The 22,306-nt window shown below is 43.1% G+C and overlaps 1 protein-coding gene across 2 annotated transcripts in view; it reads left to right on the forward strand.

The window, feature by feature from the left end:
• Window positions 1-3,233, forward strand: part of col5a1 (procollagen, type V, alpha 1) — a 71,199-nt gene extending 67,966 nt beyond the window's left edge. For both annotated transcript variants that reach the window (XM_056589252.1, XM_056589253.1), the window contains exons 65-66: window positions 1,602-1,835; window positions 2,048-3,233. In XM_056589252.1, coding sequence (XP_056445227.1) covers window positions 1,602-1,835; window positions 2,048-2,194 — 381 coding nt within the window. In that variant the 3' untranslated portion in view covers window positions 2,195-3,233. The remainder of the gene's footprint in view (window positions 1-1,601; window positions 1,836-2,047) is intronic.
• The last annotated feature ends 19,073 nt before the right edge of the window (window positions 3,234-22,306 follow it).

Raw genomic sequence — 22,306 nt, forward strand, 5'->3', positions numbered from 1 at the left:
GTATGAGTGTGGATGTCGTGCGGGGGACAACTTGCATGTGGATGATGCTTGCGGAGCAGTGCTGAAGAGCACGCTGCACTCACACAGTCCTGAGGCGGATAAAAGGGGGATGCTCTCCGACACGGAAGCACAACAACATTTTTATTATTGTTATTGCCGGCTTGACGTCTTTGAACATTCGCTCCAGAAAAGGGGTAGGTGTGTTTTTAAATGTCAAGTCTCTTTCCTCCCGAGTGTTATGAGAGCATTGCCTGGATGTGATGGAGAGCCTCTGACTTGCCTTTGTCGCCGTTTCGTCGCCGACGGCACTCAAACATCACAGGCTAGCGGTGAGCTGATCGGCTCTATGTTTAAAAGCCTTTTGAAAACTGATTCCCAAATTGGGGGGGGGGATCAGACAGTTCTGGCAGATAGTACCACTCACACGTACATCGTACACACCCTCACACACACAGTCACACACCACTCACACATTCTGTGGGAGTGGGCTAGAGAGGCAGGAAGGTCAGGCTCTCCGTCACCGCTGAAGAGCTTCTGGGAACTCGGCTGCTGGTGACATACGGCTGTGATGATCAAGAGGTAAAGTTGCCATGGCGATGTTTTGCATCGATGCGATGCGATGGTTCTGGTGACAACAAAAAATCGGATTCCCATCCCGGTTTTCTAAGGTTGTTAATCAGAATGTAAGTCGGTATTTATGAAAGAAAAGGAATTGGCCTCAAGACCCCCAAGACTTGGGGGGGAAAGAAAAGTTGAAAAAAGTTTTGTCACAATCCAATTTTGAAGTGTGATTTGTATGCGAGTGGGTGTGTGTGCATGCGGGGGGGCGGTGGAACCGGAGGCTTGAGGCAAGTGCCTCCAGGGTACACAAGCCTCCCCTGGGATACTGAGGGAGATTTCCTGGAAGCGGGGTCTCTGCTCAGCTGCATGGCATGGATGCTTTGCATGTGCACCACGGCTAGTGAGTCCTGTGTGCCTCCCAGAAGAAGATGGGCCTGCGGAGCTTCTGGATTCCTCCTGGTTGGTATCGGATAACACGGACTCAGCGAGTCCAGGAGTCCCTGCAGCAAATAGAGAATTATACAAAGTCATTTTAGATTTTAGGAACGCGGTTGTGCTATTTTTCGGACCGAGGTGGTGCCAAATACACTAAATATTTGGATGTGCTTACAGGTTTCTAATTGGTATCATAGTTTAAACATCAAAGACATTAGGTGAATTTATTCAAGTATTTTCTACTAGTACAAGAGGTGGTACGAACTTCCGATGTACTTTATCGTCACACCGCCGAAGGAGCCGTTTCTCATACTGGGAGACAATAGAGCCTCAGATTTCTTGTATCTCTGGGGCTCTGTTGGGATTTATCTATTGACTGTAAGATCAGTGAAATATACTGTCCTTTCCCGAGTTTTCAGTTTACAAACTCTTTGTCGCTAATTAGTTCATAATCACCTCTGATCAGGGCCTAAGAACTAGTTAGCCAAATGCGATAATATTTTAGACAAAAAGAAAGTTGAGTTTTTGCGACAACCGTCCTTATGGACCGCCGTGCCTCATAGTGCCGGACTCATCGGGTCTTCCTCTTGGTGTCTTCCCCGTAGCTGTCCTACGTGGACGCGGAGGGCAACCCTGTGGGCGTGGTCCAGATGACCTTCCTGCGGCTGCTGAGCGCCGCCGCCCGGCAGAACATGACCTACAACTGCTTCCAGTCGGTGGCCTGGCACGACCAGGGCGCGGACAACTACGACAAGGCCATCCGCTTCCTGGGCTCCAACGATGAGGAGATGTCCTACGACAACAACCCCTACATCCGGGCCATCGTGGACGGCTGTGCGGTGAGTGGAACAACAACGCTTTCTCTTTGAAGTCGCGGTTTGGTCTTATGGGTTGCATACAAATGTTCCACCAATAATCTGAAAAATATAATAAGCATTTGACTAATCTTGTCTTTCTGATATATATATCAACACAACACACAGTGTTTGAATCTTTTTGTAGTAACTCCAATTTAATAAAAACATTTTCTCTACTGTCCTCTTCCCCACAGCTGAAAAAGGGCTACGAAAAGACAATACTTGAGATCAACACACCAAAGGTGGAACAGGTGCCATTTGTTGACATCATGTTCAACGACTTTGGCGGGTCAGCTCAGAAGTTCGGCTTCGAGGTCGGCCCCGTCTGTTTCATGGGCTAAGACTTTACTGAACAAGTGGAGGAGGGAAGAAAAAGCATATTTTTGTTTTTTAACAAAATCATTGAAAGTAACAGGACAATTTATATTTGTAAAAAAAACGGCAACTTTTTTCCCCAAAAGCGAGCGCAACAAAAATGTACACGAGGATAACGACAAATCTTTATAGGAGGAGATTTAGTAAAATATCGACCTTGAATCCTCTCGGTGCCTTTGTTCTCCATCACATGCACGTTTTGAAACTGGATGAATCCCACCAACCTCGTCCCCCCCTGCCCACATGCACGCACGGCCAAACCGAAAGCCCACTTCATGCCACCGAAAGGTGAAAGGCGACCCTAAGAACGGCGGCCCGCTCAGAAGGCTGCAGTATTGGCGATAAACTCTTATCTAATTTGGCTTGACTTTCTTGATTTTACTTTCTGAACTTTTGTGTTTTCCCCTAATCTCTTCTTTCTCTTTCTCTTCCTTTTGTTTGGATTGTCTCATCATTCACTTTGGGAGCTTTGTTTGTGCATAATTGTCTTCCCATTCTCACGAATGGAGCTTATATATAAATATATAAATATATATAAAATAATTTTTATGTTGTAAGTACATTCTGTATATTTTTTTCTTTCCTGTTGATGTTTATTGGTTCTGGGTTCAAAGCATGCATGTGACCATCTTCGTTGGGGGGTAGGGGACGATGGCTATTGGAATACATCTAAATTTCTGAAAATAAATCTACTTAAAGATATTCGACCTGTAAATTGAAAACTGAGATGGAAAATGGTGTATTATTGCAGATGTGGAGCACGCCTTGTTGTAATTTAAGAGCAGAATGGAAAATAAAAGACGAAAAACAAGCTTTGTGATATTATGTGACAGTTGATTTCAGTTGATCTGCATAGGGCAAAACATTCCTCTAGCGGCCGCTTTAAACAAAAAAAACATGGCAATAAGAGATCTCTATTAAGTTAACAGTTGCTACTTTTATTTTCTACTTCCTCATATACTTACCAGCTATGCAATGGGAAACAATGTCACATTTTAATGGAAACACAAAGAATCAAAAACTTAGGTGCTATTTCCTCTCTTCTGTGGTGCTATGTATTTTTCTAGTTTGTGTTGTTTGTATGAAAGACACAGTGGTGTCGCTCCCTCCGCCATCGTCTCTTGACCTTTGACCTTGACACCCAGGAAGATCTCCGCTGCGTCGATATTTATGTTCAGGGGCTCACACATGGCACACTCTTTCTACGCTAATTGATAAATTGATTGTCTTCGGTGGACCACACATGCACATCAAAAACACTCAATCTTCTCAAACGGCACAACCTGCTTTGCATATCATTGCTCCAGGACAAGGGATTCTACCTTTATTGTCATCGTGTTAAGGGGTGCCTTAAAGATCATGTGAAGCACATCAAACAGCCCCGTGTTGTTGCTTGTGTTGAGAGGCGGGTTTCTATTCTATTGTGACAGGGCCAAATGATGTTATCCCAGTGTCCAATGCACGTAGCCATGGTAATGTTTGTTGACCAACCCTCAACGCCTCCACCAAAGATTTGTTGTTGTTTTTGGCTGTTTTGTGTTTTTACAAAAGCTTTACGTACCAATGATAGTCGAAAACCGTGTTGTTTAGGAAGCAGCTCGGGGGGGAAACGCTCTTCGCATCATTTTATGTTAAGATCTATCTTGCTGCAAGGCATACATTATGTTTAACGTACAAACAGCATCCAGAGTGGCCAGAGAGAAGGCTTGTGTCTGTACTTCTTTTCTTGCTTATTTGGTCTACTTTGTTCTGCCCTTATTCTGGTTTTATTATCTTCCTTTAAACTATGCACTCTGTAACGCTTGTGACCACTAGTACCTGCCGACCACAGAACCTTTACCAGCTTTTATGTAGTTTGCATTTGATTTGTTGCTCTATTTTTTCATACCTTAACATATGTGACTTGAACCATTTCTTTTAAGATTACTCAATACTCTTGTAGACCATTTCTTTCATTTTGATGAAATATGCCAAATTTTACACATCTCTAAAAAGATTCTCTCAATAAGAAGAATAAACAATTTTGTACATTTACGAAACCAGCAATGATGCTGCCACTTTTTTGTTGTTTTAATTTCTTTTTTTTTTTGTTTGTCCGTTGATTGTTTGTTTGTTTTTCACAGTTTTGTCAAACCTGTGTAAAGGAAAAGAGGATAGAAGATATATTGGTTTTTATTATCAATAAATTCAAGTTTACTGTGGCCATCCACTCTTGTATGTCTTTTGAAGCATTAAAACCTATCTGTATGCATGAAATTGTAAAGTTTTTTCTCTTGTTGTTGTTAAATATATATGTATATATATATATAGATCTATATATAAATATATATATAGATCTGTAGATATATATGTATGATATGATCTACATCCAAGGTTTTCATTGGTCAGAAAACCAACCGTTTTTCATTGCCAGAGATGAGTTGAAAGGTCATGTCCAGCGATTGTGAAGTGGAGAGAGAATGCTGATATTGTAACTCTCTGCAAACACCAATGTTCATTTGGAGAATATTTATTGTATTATTTAAAATAAATAATAAATGTTAAATGACACCATAGTGTACGTGTAAGAGGCCCACTCCTTACATGCGCACCGAAAAGTCACATGTTATTGTCCCTAGGATTTTAATTTCATTACAGCTTGAACGTTTCAAACATTAGCATATTCATGAGCTGGGATTTATTTGACCTATAATAACGTCCCACAGAGTGCTATAATCAAAAAATCCAGTGAAAATAAAAGGCTAATTTTATTTTTCATGTTGACCCCCTCTGGGTGGCTTGTGTTTAGGACTGGCTTTGGACAATAACAAAATAAGGTGAATGGAGAAGAGGATGACGGTGAACCCCTCACAGGGTTTTGAAGGTAAGGTCTGTTTTAATTACCAACTGTTGAACACAGACACTGGGCGACGCGTTGATGGGCTGAATTGAATAAAATCCCTTTGTGTGTGCTCTGCAATTGGTTTGCTTGCTGTGCGCCAGTGTAATTGTTCCATTTAGTGTGTACAAGGACATGGGACAGAGGAGAATTGACATTTTAATTGCTATGATTTGAACCCAGGTAACATGTGAAGAAAATATGTGGATGAGTATATTAACGGGGCAGTTTATTTAGCAGGAAGTGTCATCAGCAGTTTGGATCCGAGTTTTATGAATTTGGTTTAAACCATTTTCTTACTGAGCCGCTGGACATTAAGTGATGAAAAAAAAGACAGGCATGAAGCTACAGATTTTCTTTGGTTACCTTGAATACTTCTACTTAAGAACCCTTTCAACTGTAAAGTGTTAGGGTTAGGGCAATTTATTGAGTATTGGTCGGTTTGAATGTTTATTCTTTTTCCCTATTTTGGTTTAGATCTCTTATCCAACAACTAGATCTAAATATGTAACAATTACTCCAAACAGCACATTAAAAGCAGCCAGCTTAGGAGAGATAGGAAGAGATATTATTCTGTCTGACCAAATTAGTTGTTCTTATAATAATTATCTGTACCACTTCAAAGAGGTCAAATAAGGAGAACTGTTGATAAATTAAATGATTACATAAGGTTCCCAGTAGAACAATATTCAAAGTAATCGGGTAGACAAATCAACGTGTACAACGTGTTAGGGCCTGATGTGGGCCTGACAATTTGCAGGTCCTTTATATCATAACGGCCATATCAATCCTAGAATGTTCTGTTATCCGTTTATGTTTAGATGTGAATCGAGGTATGTATGTGTGTTCTGAGAGAGTATTTAGGATTTAGGTCAAAATACATGTTGGGTTTTCTCTCTGTCGATGTCTGAATGTCTGAATGCCTCCATTATATGGGCCTCAGGGCAACAGGTCCCATGTTCAGCATGGATGCACTACTGACCTACTTACGGATCAGATGAGCAAGTGGAGGAAAACTGAGAAAGTGCTCCGATGTCATATTAAGACATTCATAGTCATATATCCCCCTGTGATACATGTAGAGAAAGAGCGCAGAGAGAGCAAAGGCTTACTATATAAAAGAAAACACTGCTTTCTCATTTAAATGATGATTGGGATTCAACCCCCATGGTTTGCACACTGGGCTTGCAACTCACCACCATCAGCATATACTGGGTCTGCATATATGTTTTTCCTTTTTTCTCTCTCTCTATATTGATGTTATGCAGTCTGTAATATTTATAGTGCCTTAGCCCAATCCCCCCCCAAAGGTGATTATCAAGTGTAATCTTGACTGACCATCTCACATATATTATTAACAAATTAATTAAATGCCATTTCATACATTGTTTAGCATCTTGCTTCGGAGAGTTTGAGAACATTCTGTGTGCAGTGTGTGTGGATGCTGGCTGGTTGAAGCAGCCTCATCTGGCCCGAGGCAGACTGATTCGACTCTGGGGCTGGGTGAGGCCTCACAGCTGCCCACCACAGGTTGGCCAAGCCATCACTACACGCTCAGGGAGAGCTCTCCTGCATGGCAGCATGGAGCACCAGGGTCATGCATCGACGTCTGCAAACCTTACAATAAACCGGCTCCCCACAACACTGCCCTGCAGCCTTGGTTATGGACAGGCCCAGAAAGCCACCTAGGGGGCGTGTAGCATGTGCATTGCTACACTTTCTCAATTGTTACACATGGTGAAAGTGCAAAAAAAGCAAGTAGGGAGAGGACAGAAATGTGAACAGACTCTCTGCGGATGGTAGGAATGATGGAGCTAGCGGGAGGGAGTTTGGGGGAGGTAAGGGATATGTTTGATGTGTAAATCCTCTCCACACAGCCGGGGACTGTTTCCCAGTAGATGCTCCTGGTGAATAACGCATGAGTTTGGTCCCTATTCAAAAAACACTTCAGATGAAAAAAGAGGAGAGTAAATAAAATAATCATGCACAGAACGTTCGAGCAGCAGTTGGGTGTTGTGTCTTCCTGGGTATTGTCAGGAGATAATCTGTCTTTCACAGATACTTTTCTTCTTCCTGAAGAACATAGGAGTCCCAGCGACCACATGCTTAGGAAAATCTGGAACTCACCCCTGAACTTTCAAATGATGACAATCATGTGTTTGTGCGTGCAATGAAGAATATGCAATTGTTATGAGTACATTTTTTGGAGAATTATCCAATAAAAATATATTCTTATATACTACGCTACTAATTTACCCTAAGCACCATGACTTATTAGCCTCTCTCAGCAAAGATTCCACAACCAGATAACAACGCTTGGCTAAGCTCATGTTGCCCATGTTGCTCATCTCAGCCAGCCGGAGGAAACATATGGCATTACATGGGAATTCTACTTTCCCTTTTCATCACACACAGGAGCTGGTGTGGGGTTTATTTTAGGAATCCCAGTGAGAGGTGAGAGAGAGAGATGGAGAGAGGGAGGGAGGGAAAGAAGGAGGGGGGAGAGAGAGCGAGAGAGGGAGATGGAGATGTGGAGAGAGAGGGAGGGAGAGAGAGAAAGGGCGAGAGAAAGAAATAGAGAGAGAGCGGGTGAGAGAGCGAGGGAGGGAGAGGTGGAGAGAGAGGGAGAGAGGGGGATGGAGAGAGAGAAGGAAAGAGAGGGACAGAGAGAGAGAGAGCTTTGATGGTCCCTGCCTGCCCTATGAACCCTCCCTTCCCCCACTCTAGAGGAAGGGGTCGTCTGGCACCAGAACCACAGCACTGGTACCAGTGCTCATTAGTGCTGCCAGACATCTTCTATCTGGGTGCAGTTCATCATGAACAACACCAGGTGAATACATCTGCCCTATTAACAAGAGCGATGTGAAACTTTGTATTATTAATGAGGTAATCGATCAAAACAATCAACCAAAAACATAATCGATATGCTAATCAATCATTTATCGGTTAATCAATTAATCCATCAACATAATAATAATAATAATAATACATTTAATTTAGAGGCGCCTTTCAAAACACCCAAGGTCACCTAACATGCTTATGATCTACTAGTACTAGTCCATCTATCTAGCTCTCTAACCTGCTCACTCTCTCTATCTCTTTCTCTGTCTCTCTCTCTCTCTCTCTCTCTCTCTCTCTCTCTCTCTCTCTCTCTCTCTCTCTCTCTAGCGCTCTAGCTCTCAATATCTCTATCCATCAGTGTGTGTGTTCAACAGCTGCTGAGATTGTAACATCCAACAAATAAAATGCTGAAGCATAGGGCCAAATTAAAGCTGACCTTTAACACACAAGGTTTTATACAAGAAGGGTTTGTGTGAGCGCTAGCAGTATTTAAAACCCCTATTAAGGGTGGTTAAAAGTTGTATTGCAGTGTCTTCGGCGAGGGTTGAGATCAAGACGTAATAAGGGTATTGAGAATTAAATGTTTAAATACAGTGAGATGGTTTAATATCTTGAGCCCGGTAAGGTGGCCTTATAAAGGGCTTCTCAAACAGGGACAGAAACGGAGCCTAGGGCAAAAGGCTCAAATGTTAAAGATCCAATCTGATAGCTATTAACAGTCCAACATGATTTATGCTCTGTTGCATACTGTTTAATTCTTTTTATGTGTTTTACTCTCTGCACCTTGAAGATTGGATAGATCTGAAGGGAGGTTATCCCGATTCACTACTGTTTACTCCCTGAATGTTGTGTTTAACAAGCGATTTTATTTCAAATGAATTGAAACGCTTAATATGCTGTATAGGGCTTGTACATTGTGACATCCCATTGCGATGACCGCCTCCTTTTTGGAAGTATAAGAGCATAGGGATGTTATTGGTAAAATGATGTTTGGATCATTATTGAGTAATTCATCATGAAATCATTTTTCATCATGTGGTGACTTGTGTTTGAAAAAAGACATTGAAAATCTATGTTTGGATGAGCATGGGTTAAGGGATAATTACGTTTATTAAGGATTGTAAATAACTACAATCAAAATGGCGAAGTATCGCAAAACATTCCATGATCTATTGTGATGTACAAGCCCTATTATGTATGAATATAATTATGAATATGCTTATCATTTTTTACCATATGACTCAACCTAGCCAACCTCTCAAGTGTGACGACCACCCTGGCGACATCTCGTGGCCTGGAGGTCGCAGAAGTTTGCCCAGCCATTATTAACTTAATTGGGCCACGCTTGTTGAATGATGGCTACTCTGCTATTTAAACATAGTCGACAAGCCACTCGATCTATGGCTTTGGAATCGGATTATGATGGCATTGGACACTTTGTCCTCGCTGTTGCTTGCTCATGCACCCAACAATGGTTTGTGAAATGCTTTAGGCTTGTTATGTATGCAACATCCACCCACACTGCCAGTCCATTCAGAGATGCACTCCCACCCTCTGATACTACAGACATCACTACACACATCTGATTTAGGCTTTACTAGTTAATTATCCTGGAATAAATGGCGAACTGAGGTTTGATCAGTTGTGTGGGGAACCTTTTGTCCTCCAACCTTTGGGCCAAGTTGTTACACAAGTTTCCCATGTTTTAATTAAACACAAGAGGATGACACCAAAGTATATGTTAAAATAATATTAGAAATAATGGATATTGGAATTCGAATGCAATGTGGTGTCTTCCATTGAGTAGCTTCTGTTCTGCTGCACTCACACAAACAAACACTCTCGTTTGATGTCACGGTTTCTTTTCAAAGGTTTCGTCATAGCTTGTCCGTGTCCTGATGTCACTAACAGCTACAGATTGTGTTGTTGGTTTTTTTTTTTCCTTCCTCAGGGCATGTCCCTGTGATCCAAACAGCCCTTCAAACTGATGGACGGCTTGTGCAGTGTTTTCAACCGACCCCTTGCTATTGATTCAAGCCTCCTTCAAACACTGAAATTTAGGGTTAGACTTCCATTCGATTTTACAAAAGGGATGTGCAGTTCAGTATCGGTATCATGTGTTGTGATGTGGTGTAGTACTTTCATCAGTATAACAATTTATAATACTTATAATTATATCTTTCTATTTTAAGGTGTTCTAGGTAGGATCTAGGAGCTGTTTTTGGAGTGTCATTTGTTAGAAATAGCATTGCCATCTGTCAGCCATTAGTGAGTGGAATACGCAGTGAGAATCTCTCTGTTTGGAGTAGACCCTGCCTGCCTCTGTTTGTGACACTTTGATTTTAGACCATTCCCGTCTTGTTTCTGACCAATCCGAGCATTTCTTCAATGTCAATCCGGGTCATGAAATGGAAACACCTCTCAATGGAAGATAAACATAGGGAGTGAGGGAGCAGGGAGGGAAGACATGTTTTTTTTTCATCAAAACCTGCCTCTCTTCTGCTCTGTTCGGCTTTCTAATAATACAGCTCTAAAATCGGCAGCTTTAATTTAGCACATATGCTGCAGCACTCATATAGGCCTAATGAACAGGGAAATGCAATCTGAACCAAGGTTGGTGTCATCAGTATATACTGTGTGGACAAAGACCCGATTGATTGACGGGCATTAAAAATGTGTCCAATATAGCCTATAGCAGTGTTTCCTGCCACCCCACACAGCTCTGATCATTGCTGATTGGATCAAACAGCTCAGGGTTAAAGGGTTTCTCTCCTTGCCGGGTATTTTGACATGTTGTCATTGGCCATTAGCTAAACTGACAGTTGGGCTATGCAAAGAAAACGAGAAAATACCTAGTGGGTTAACATTTACAGGGAGATATTTCATCATCAAATAGCCTAGCAGATCTAATAGGGTGAGGTGATCCATCTTTAATGTTCCCCACTTGGTTTAGCACATTACAAAGTAGACTTCAGCCGGGATTTACCTGGCCGTACATCAGCAGGCAGGGGAATCAAACTGTGATGGGGAAGGAAACGGGACCAACCAAACTGGCTGTAGTCAGTCTGGGTTGCTTTTGGTTTCAATATCTTTGCTTTATTCCATCTAATTTTGTATCTTTCTTTCTTGATGGCTTATTTCCATCTTTCCTTCTTTGTTTCCTACGCTTTTTGTTATTTCCATTTTTTCCATCTTTGTTTCTTTCATCTTTTTCATCTTTCTTAATTTAACATTTCTTTCATTCTCTCTCTCTCTCTCTTCAACTCCCCTGCTCACTCATAAACCAATATGTATAAATCATGAAGATATTTTCCACTCCATTCTTCCATTGATTTATTGTTCAATTACACACACAAACCCACGCATGCGCATGCATAAGCACACACACACACACACACACACACACACACACACACACACACACACACACACACACACACACACACACACACACACACACACACACACACACACACACACACACACACACACACGCACAAACACAGATACTCCTGCATTTCAGTTGTTTATAGGCTAAGGAGAAAAATGCTTCACAAGCGTATGCTTTTCCTTTAGCAATTACTGCGTTGAACATAAAATTAGGAATCCAGTCTGCAGCGCATTTTTCACAAACTGTCACCCGGAGCCAGATGTTTTCCTGCGTGCCTCCCATCCAATAACAACCTGCCTTTCCACCTCCTCCTCCTCCTTCTCCTCCTCCTCCTCCTCCTCCTCCTCACCATGTGCTGTTGTGGGAGTCATTCTGCTCAGGTGTCTCGAGGAGGACTCTTCCACGACTTAATGACTAACGCGTGGGCGCGCTCCTTCTGTCCGGGCCTGCGTGCACAGGTGTGCGTTGGCGTGCGGGCGCGGGCGACAGCAGTGCACATCGTAATCAGAAAGTCATAAAAACCCTCCCTGGCGACAATTGACCTCCCACCCGCCCACCCTCCTCTCCCTCAGCCCCGCTAATCACCCACTAATGTGGTTTCGCTGATCCTAATGTAGTAACCGCCTGTTTGGGGTGTGATATCTAATGTTATGCAACAGGATGAGCACGAGCTTGAGGACGGTCCGACGCCGTTTGAATGAGAAGTGTGGCTCGAGACGCACTGGGGAGGCAGGAGGCAGCAGGGACCGGGAGAACCAATCGGAAAGAAGTCTGCCTGGTCTGGCGCAAATGCTAATTGCACACCGCCGCATGATTGGCGGGAATCAAAAGATAAACGAACGGACGGACATGCAGTTGACCTTTGACAACCAGCTCCCACTCCCAAACTACATAGTTGGGTTGTTTTTCTAATTGACATGTGGAGACCTTGAACTCCAGTACAAATTCTCCAATGCAGGGTGTATCCTCTCATGTAGGGGAATTAAAACTCTGGTTTACTTTTTGTGCTGATCCATAGTTAGTCCATACATAGCACTTTCCAACGCGCGCCCTCAAGGGAAGGCATTCTGATTAGCTGGGCTTTGATGAAGTGGAGCTCTGCGGTAAAGTCGAGAGAGAGAGAGAGAGAGCGAGAGCGAGAGCGAGAGAGAGAGCGAGAGAGAGAGAGAGAGAGAGAGAGAGAGAGAGAGAGAGAGAGAGAGAGAGAGAGAGAGAGAGAGATATCATTATGGCAGGCACATCAGCAGCGGTGGCTGTGGGGCTCCGGCCCTTCGCCAGGGTTAGGAGTGCTGACGATGGGGGATTACGTGGGGTTCAAGCGTCCACGGGGCACCTCGCTGCCGACATCCGTGGAATCCACAACGCCCGGGCTTGATCCCCCGCCCTCTGATGCGCAGCGCCGTCCCCATGCACAGGGCTGTTTCTCACAGTTCAGCAGAGCAGGGTCCTGTGTTGGGTATAAGGGGGGCAGGAGCTAAAGGTACCTGGTTCAATCTCCAATCTCTGCACGCTATCTGTGGGCATCTTTGACGATTGGGATGCCAAACTGCTATTACCTGCTCCTTAGTCTGTGTGTTTTTTGTCCGTGTGTGTTTGTGCGCTTGTACGTGAAAAATGTGATCATTCAAGTAAAAGCTCACGTGGTATGGATTTCACTTCACACACACAGTCACAATCACAGTAAGATGAATCCGGCCATCTCCAGAGGTTTATTTCTGTCTGCACCCCCGCTGTTGTTCCCACAGTCTGCTCTCCATTTGGAATAACAGTTTTCCAGAAAATGTCCCCTCCCCTCCCGCTTACAACGTTCTCCTGTTATTGTTGTTTTCACATCTCCCCGACCAAATTAATATTTTATTTGACGCGTTGTTATAGCAGAGGCATTGAGACCAAAGTCAATAGGAGGACATTGAGGAGAAGTGGTTTCCGCAGCTCTGGGGGAATTAGCGGGGTGGCAGTCCAACACCCTAGGGTTACCGGCAGAGAAAATTGGATGTCGGAGGAGAAATGGGAAGGGGCCGATGTGATTTTGTGTAGTGTTACAGTTTGTTGGAAAAGAGGTTTATTCATTAAAGGGAGCAATGGACACAAAGTATTATGAGGGAAAAATCTGATTGGACGAATCGGAACCCCTTACAATGCTCCTGCCTGCATGGAGAAATCACTTAGGAAGCTTACTGCAATTGATGTTATTAAAGTTAGACTATAGCTCCTAGCTGCATGAAGAAATACCTCTGCAAGTTAACTGTGTTTGATGTTATTAAAGGTAGGATAGGCAATTAAGAAGAATTTTCTGTCATATCCGTGACAGCAATCAATAAATGAATCAATTGCTCTGACAAAGAAAATTAAATTATTTGGTGTCTGTCGCAGGCCTCTGAAATGCCCGTCCAAACATTTTATTGGTCCAGCATGAAACTGTTTAATGGCCCAACTGCCAATTTTCTACTCACCTCCCCGGCTACCTGTGTACACACTCTGCCAGTGCACCCATTGCTAATGACCAGAGTCTTCCACAAGGCTGAGCAGACCTACTGCTAAAGCTAACATGCTAGCGTCAAAAGGAGGCTGGAAGGGAGTGGTGGGATTTGTCCGGGTGGATGCTTACAAAATCTAGCTTACTCTGGCAGTTTCTCCAAATTGCCTACTCTAGCTTTAAATCATTTAGCAGACATATATATCCAAAGTCGCTTACACGGGATCCATTTAAATGTCTTCATGAGCAGGTAGGAGTGATTACGTCTTACTCAGGGAGCCTCCAGGTAGACTTTGCACTTTGGGATTTGAACACAGAATCTTTGGCTTGGCAGAACCTTCTCATGACGTCCCTAAAGGTCGCAAAACAGAAATCAGTGTGTGCTCTGGAATGCTTTAAATAGATCAGATAATTTGCAGTGTGAGCGCTTGCCAATAGAAAGATGCTTGGGACCAGATAAATGTCAAAGAGGACCTCAAATTATTCAGGCTCATAATTGATTCAGGTGACTTACTATATTATAACATAATTGTACAGTATATTAGTGCTTTGATGAAGATGTTTGCCATTTGACATTGATCCAGTTCTCGGGGCAAGTTATTCATGCCAGACAATGTTTTGATTCCAACTATCAGCCCCCTAACAGTTCAAATGAGGCCTAAATAAAAGTGCTTGGACATTTCCAAGTTTAGCAAACATGTTGCACTCGCTATAAGTAAGGGAGTAATCAGGTATTCTGCTAACATCCCAATGCCAATTAAATATAATCTAGGATCAATGTTAGCCAGTTAATCCTAATAACAATATTTTAGTAAGATCCAGTGATGGAAATAACTATTTTAGTTTGTCCTTCATGTTCCACGCAGATAAAAGACTGCCTGAAACGGATCAGGTAACTTAGTTTAGTAGACTTAAGTTAGGTCAGGTTGGTCACGTTGGGTCAGACAGGGACCCTCAACCGGGGGTCTCAAACCGGGGTCCAAGACGTTCAGGGGCCTGGCGAGGGGTTTGGTTCTGCAGAGCCGTTCTTAATGAGTGGCAGTTGGGGGGAGTGGGGGCATTAAATTGATTACACCATGACTCTTAATGACCTACTTACACACTTGCGCTGTCTGCTGACAGTCATGGAGGTAACATGAATTTTCTCTCCCAAGAGAGGGAGAGAAATTTAAATAGTGTAAAAAAACACATACCTACTATGTGCCAGCGCCTCGGCCCAAATGTTAGTCATAAGACTAATCGAATAATCCGCCAAACGCTGGAATATGCTGGGAACGATAATGCCACTTAGAATACGTAGAATACGTTTGCATTCCATGCTCACATCGGCAATCATGTCATATAACTTGCGTGATTTACCAGGGGGCCTGTTAATCCATTAATACTTAAATCTGTCCCCCCACCGCATGACGATGGGGGGATAAGCCAAACTAATAAAAGCGCACCCGGGCAGCCGCCAGTTTTACCAGACATGATCCCCACTGTCTAATCCCCCGTCTAATTGGGAATACGGAATGCCGACATGGAGAATACAGAGGATTACCACCATCTTTAGCAAACTTTAGCCTGCAATTCATTTTTCTGGGCAGGAAGATCAAATGTAAGACAAAGATCACAGAGATTTCTGACCAATTCCTTGAATCAGTTGTCGGTTGCCGCGGTTAGGTCCAACGGGAGGGGGCCCATAGGCCCTGGACGGGAAGGTTGCTGGGGAACCAAACAACAGGAGGACCTTGGATGGGAAATGGTCCCAGGACTGTCCTGTGTCCGTCCTCCAAGACCGCTTTAAGCCCCATTAATAGTCAAATCAAAGATGTGTGTATGGCACAAGAAGCTTTGTTTCTAATACTATTATTAGGATTCTGATTTAGTTTGGGTCATGCTAAATTGAAGACCTTCATCTGGGGTCGTGTGTATGAAATGTTGAGAACCCCTGGATGAATGGATGGGTGGATAGGTTGGTTAATGGATGGGTGGAAAGGTTGGTTAAGGGATGGGTGGCTAGGTTGGTTAATGGATGGGTGGAAAGGTTGGTTAAAGGATGGGTGGAAAGGTTGGTTAATGGATGGGTGGCTAGGTTGGTTTTGGGATGGGTGGATAGGTTGGTTAAAGGATGGGTGGCTAGGTTGGTTAAGGGATGGGTGGATAGGTTGGTTAAGGGATGGGTGGATAGGTTGGTTAAGGGATGGGTGGCTAGGTTGGTTAAGGGATGGGTGGAAAGGTTGGTTAGTGGATGGACCACAGGAGAAGGGCCCAGCTGGGAGGCTTACTACACTGGCATCATGCTGTAGCGATGGCTAATGTCATGCACATAGAGGCTGCTGTGTTTCTTCAAGATCAGATGGGAGAGAAAACCACACTTGAACAAAATCCTCTTTTAGCACGACGATTGCTATCCAAAAGAATCAATCCCATGATCAATTCAACGACGAAGAAAGTGTAAATTGCATTATAAAATTGATTTTTAAAACAATCACTCACTGCAATCTCTGGCACCCACTACAATCTCATTGCTAATAATTTGACCAGTCCTCACTTTAGAGGGATCAAAGTACGGACTGCCATATTCATTAATGGTATAAAAATAAAATAACTGTAGGACCTGTGTGTGTGTGTGTGTGTGTGTGTGTGTGTGTGTGTGTGTGTGTGTGTGTGTGTGTGTGTGTGTGTGTGTGTGTGTGTGTGTGTGTGTGTGTGTGTGTGTGTGTGTGTGTGTGTGTACATCAGAATTGATCACTCAATCCATTCTGCACGCTGCTACAGCCTTTTCCCTGAAGATCACGCAGGACTTCAGTGGGAATTGATCGTCATTATACACTCCAGCCTATAAATAGTCCGTCCTCTATCCGTCGTCCAGTGCGATGCCACTATAGGTCCGAGGAATCCGGGAGGAGTCAGGAAGGCACAACACAAATATTGGCGTGCCGCTCACGTCACTGACACGCCATCCAGTTGAATTCATAAATATTAATGATCCATCTGTGCCGTCGTCGGGCTTCTTAACGCGCCGATGATCTATCAACAAGGCGCCTCCAGCAGGCAGACGGTCTGTCCACAGACGGCTAATCCGCGCGGCTGCAGACGTCCGTCAGAAGGGACCAACGACGTGTCGCTCGCTGGGAATGAAAAGAACAAATCTCATCCATGGATAGGATCCTTTTTTTTTTTTTTTTTTTTTTTCAATCCAATGCAACCCATTAAATGGCCTCGAAAGTCACAGTTACAGACATAATGAGACGGCGGCTCTTCTAAGTGACAGGGCGTTTTATACAGTGGGCCAATAGCAGTTATACACCAAAACCTTTAAACAACAAATCATATTAACGGGCAATAATTGTCTATTCGCTCTAATCTCTTTGGAACTTGTGATTTGTATATTTATTAGACGCATGTAACTTCTCAATATTGGCAATACATGAGCAAAAAAGCACAGCAAGTTAGAATGGCCTTCCTGAAGAGGCAGAAGATTTCTCAAGTGGGAGTTTCTTCAATTTGAATACCTCCCTTTTAAATTAGTGTTGGCAGATAATTGTAAAGTACAAAATACGTTTGAACATTGTATCTACTGATCTGACGCCTACAGAGTCTAATTTATTTTCCTTATTTTTTTCTCTGGCGTCTCCCTGCATAATTATTCCACTGTGCTTGGGTTTTATTATAATTGCCATTGTGTCAACATCTACCAATATTAATTTGTGGTGACAGACACTGGCTGAAACGTCTATCTCTGAATTGATAAAAGCACAACTGCCACAAAGAGACCATAAACACATTCGTGCCTAGAGTTAGGCCAGTCTTGGCACAGAAAAAAGCAGGAGAAATAGTTGTATCAAGAAACTTCCTTTCTAATGCTTTTATAATGCAGACCATTCAACCGTCGCATTTCAAATATTTCATTGTTGGCTAGCCTGCAACAACAACCACAATAGTGTGCTAAATTGCAGCTAGCATACTCATACTGATTCGTACAACGACCAATATGTGACTAATAGATAGGCCTATAGATTAGAAAGAAAACAACATTGCTGAATCTTGCCTGACTGTCTCCTATTTCATATATATTAAATGTTTTCTCAATTTCTCCTTCTTTTCCCCCCCTTTTCTCTTCGAGCGCCTCCATATATGGTTTCAAGGCAGCACATGCTCCCTGCATACACGAAAATACAGCAAGATGGATGCCTACTGCCACACAGGTGTAATTGGATCAAACACCTGGCTCCACTGAACCCATTGATCTCTCCAATGCTTGGGGGGGGGGGGGGGGGGGGTTAACCTCACCAACAACAGCAACTATCGATTCTGAACCATAGAGTACCATCACAGGGCTTTGGGGGCACGTGATCAGCATGAATGCACACTCCTGCTACGCCTGATGGACTGTCAGTGAGTGAACTTTATTACTTCAAGTCATAATGACTCTGATGCGGCTTGCAGATGTTTCCCCTGAATGGATTGATGAACACATCGGCTAAATGTTTCCCCACATTGTAGCTCATTGATTATGTGGTCTTTACACAATTTGTTTACTCTGAGCTTTGTCAATACAGAGTACTAATTCAAGGGCCAAACATTTGTAAAAAAAAACTACGAAAGAAAGTCTTGAGGTCTTTGACCCAAGGGACTTGTTACACAATATAGAGGATGTTATAATGGAGATAAAGCAAGTGAAGGGTTAAAGCCATCATAGCACTCATGAGGGTGTCCTGCAAATTAGGATGTGGTATAGCCAGCCAAACTAAGCTAATGCTATGATCATTGTTTGGTAAGTAGTGTACAACTGACTCCAGGTAGCGGGCTGGTAACATCCTATTCTGACACAATGTCAGTTTGTCTTGAAATATCAGTGTATATCTTTTTCATGAGCTGCTTTAAAAAAGATAGTTATCTTTTCCACTATTTCATTGGTTTTGGCTCCAAAAGAGAAAGGACTCTATTGGGACAATGTGTGGCTGGAAGACAATTGGGATTACACAGAGAAATCTACTTTATACCAATGTAGGAATTGGTTGACAGAAACACAATTCAATTGGGAACATATCCACATATTCAATGTTCTCTTCCTTACTAGCAAGCCAATTTTTGTGTTTGAGACATTTTATAATAATGAAAATGCCTTGCGCCAAGAATTTTTATTTTTGTCATTTTGTGCATCTTATGTAACACTGGCAACGCATGGAAAAAACCTGATAATACCATTTTGTGGAGGGAGAGATAAATGTAATTGCTCCTAGCAAAGCGGTTCTGCCCTGCTTTTGTTTTTGGTCTTTATGTGAATCTAAAGATCTACCACACTCACACACTCTCATACATTCTTAAACACGGGGACATTTCAAGTCATTATTTTTTCATCACTATTCCTACCCCTCTTCTATCCTCATTCTTACTGACCGTTTGTCAAATCATAACAAACATGCTAAATCCCCACGCAGGTAATGCACAGTGTATGAACACAGCCCGTTGACTGACCTGGGTGTTCAGGCGTTGTGTGTCCACACAGCCCTGGAGAAGCACTGCAGCAGGGGTGCTGCTGACGTTCCTCCATGACCTTGGAGCGGTCCCGGCAGAGCAACCAGCCGCCGGCGCCCGCTCCACCCTCTTACACCGCTGCAGAACCTCCCAGCAGGTACAGATGGAGCCGTAGTCTTGTGGGAAAGCGAGCGACAAAGGCGGCGTGTGTTGGGCTATGTGTGGGACATCTTTACGCTACAAACCACCGCTGAGCTCGCTTCAAGGAGGAAGGTTGTTTTTTTTAGGTTGCCCTCAATGATGTCGTCATGATGGCACAGTATGTTGATAAAGTATATCTTGAGCATAGCACGGAAGTAGCAGGGAATATGAATATTAGAATAGCAGAATTACGAATAAATGCAGTACGAATAAATAAATATATATATATATATGGAAGAAATTGAAATATAGTAGAGAATATAATATGTGATAAGCAATTGATACCAGGATGGAAAGAACAAGTTCAAGAAGCAAAAGGATTATAAGGTTTTCACTTATTCAAATTGCATTAGTTTATTTAAAGCTAATGCCTCCATGACTCAGGATAAAATATACCCTGCATTAAGGCTCAGGCTTTCTCCCCAAAAGGACTAGACGCAAGGCTTTTGAGGACTGGGATGAACTGCAGTGAGGAGGAGGAGGAGGATTAAGAGGCTGTGTGGACAATCCACAGCTTATTGTCCTTCTGGATGACATTTAACTGGCCTTAATGGCACGGCTCGCACAAACCCTGGCGTCTAGTGACAGCAGAGCTCTAGGGGATCCGCAAGGAGAGAAAACGAGAAGAGAAGGGCGTTATTATGATCCATAGAGCCAGGCAAACTCATTTAATTGTAATGCTCCAAGCTGTGTTGCCATCTATGAGTTGTCTGAAGAGAAGTAAAACAAAAAGTCTGAAAGATTTAGGTCTTAAAGGTGTTGTATCTGAGCCGGCATGCTATTACGTTTCAATGTGACCGTGTGTGTGTGTGTGTGTGTGTGTGTGTGTGTGTGTGTGTGTGTGTGTGTGTGTGTGTGTGTGTGTGTGTGTGTGTGTGTGTGTCTGCGCGCGCGCGCGTGTGTATGTGTGTGTGCGTGTGTGTGTGAGGAGTATGAGTGCACGTGAGTGCCATTGTGTGTGTGTGTGTGTGTGTGTGTGTGTGTGTGTGTGTGTGTGTGTGTGTGTGTGTGTGTGTGTGTGTGTGTGTGTGTGTGTGTGTGTGTGTGTGTGTGGGTGTGTTTGTGTGTGTATGTGGTCATATAATGTACACAGGGCATAGTTCTTACAAGTTATACAGAATTTACATACATCATACATGTATGTTAACATGAGTGGTTATGTTCCACAGTAAAAAACAGTTAATCTGCCCCATGTCCTTGTAGCCTTCTGCATTGACACAGTTTTTACGAGCATAATGCAAGGCAAGGACAGGTCTTTAAAGAGAATGAATTGTCTAGCCGGTGAGAAAGAGAGTGGTGAAAATGCCTGTGATATTGCGCTCAGCCAGTTGAGTAGTTACCATCTCCACACACCCACACTAGCTATCCGTCTCTTTAGCCAGACAGTAGAAGCGACACAGAAGAGGAGGGGGAGGAGTTGGAGGAGTTGGAGGAGGAAGATGAAAGAGATATAGTGGATGTTACTAACTTCATTATTTGTATTTGCTTCAAATCCACCCCTTCTCTGACCCCATCTGCTGCAAAGAGAGAGATAGAGAGAGAGAGAGAGAGAGAGAGAGAGAGAGAGAGAGAGAGAGAGAGAGAGAGAGAGAGAGAGAGAGAGAGAGAGAGAGAGAGAGAGAGAGAGAGAGAGAGAGAGAGAGAGAGAGAGAGAGGATTGCGCTGCAAAAAGTGTTTCCCCCCCCGGACATTGCATTAGTCATTACAATATCCTAATTTAATATGGACCCAGGACTCCATGAGATATGATATTTGTTATTGAGAACTTTTTGGGGAGTTTGTTCAGATATATGCAACATCTCAAAGGGCTCACATATAAAAGTGTATAAAAAATTATATTAGTCCAATACGTCTCTGGTATCTATTCAGTTTGGAGCTTGGCTGAAGGCGTAGAATCCAAGGATGTAGCTGTCACAGTCACACCGGGGCTAGCACTAGCAGGCGCTTCACTGGCATTTGCAACTCCAAGCGTCAAAAGAATATTATAAAAGTAGAGATATCTTCCAAGTGCTAGGGGTTCTGCAAGAGCCCGTTATGGCCATGCCAAGGGACCTTGGGAATTTCTCCCAAATGATCGCAATTCCAAAATGAGTCAAATGTGTGTGTCTGTGTGTGCATTCAGAAGTACCCTCAAGCCTCAACCCAATTGAAAAAAAAACAGACCCATTTTCATGCCATTCCTATCCTCTCATCGTATCTTTCCAGCCAACAGCTCTTGATTTCATGCCTTTCAGTGACGCTTAATGAAGGAAAGACAACCAATGGGGCCCGTGGCAACCAGGCAGATAAATCACAACCATAACAAAGATGGAGAAAGAAGGCATTGCCTGGGTTTTATATAGGGCTTATTAGGATGATATATTCCCCCCGCTCCTGAGTGTCACCCAGATCCAGAATAGTAGGATGAGACCCTGCATTACATTGAAAGGGAGAGAGATAGTGGGGAGGGGGAAGGTACTTTAATGGGTAAAATATGATGGAATTTATAATTGCGATCCTTTTGTCTTGCTAATCATTCATTGCAATTACGCTTTGAGGTGGTATCTGTTAAAACTGTGAGATTATCATTCAGTGAGGCTGAATGAAGAATGATGAAGATATGAACAATATAATACGTGCCATATGAATAGAGTTGATTTTTTTTTTGCACCCTTCTGTTTCCTGAAAGGATGTTTGGAGATGACTACGGACTACCCAATTTAGAAGAGATACTGTATCAGTATTGTGACTGTTGCTCCTAATTCAGTTTGATTTACCCCTCCATTCTGCAGCGCCCAGTGTAATGGTTATGTAGAAGAGATCTGAACTGCATGCAAATCACCCTT

This window comes from Gadus chalcogrammus, chromosome 4 (assembly GCF_026213295.1).
Source record: "Gadus chalcogrammus isolate NIFS_2021 chromosome 4, NIFS_Gcha_1.0, whole genome shotgun sequence".
In the NCBI taxonomy this organism is placed as follows: domain Eukaryota; kingdom Metazoa; phylum Chordata; class Actinopteri; order Gadiformes; family Gadidae; genus Gadus; species Gadus chalcogrammus.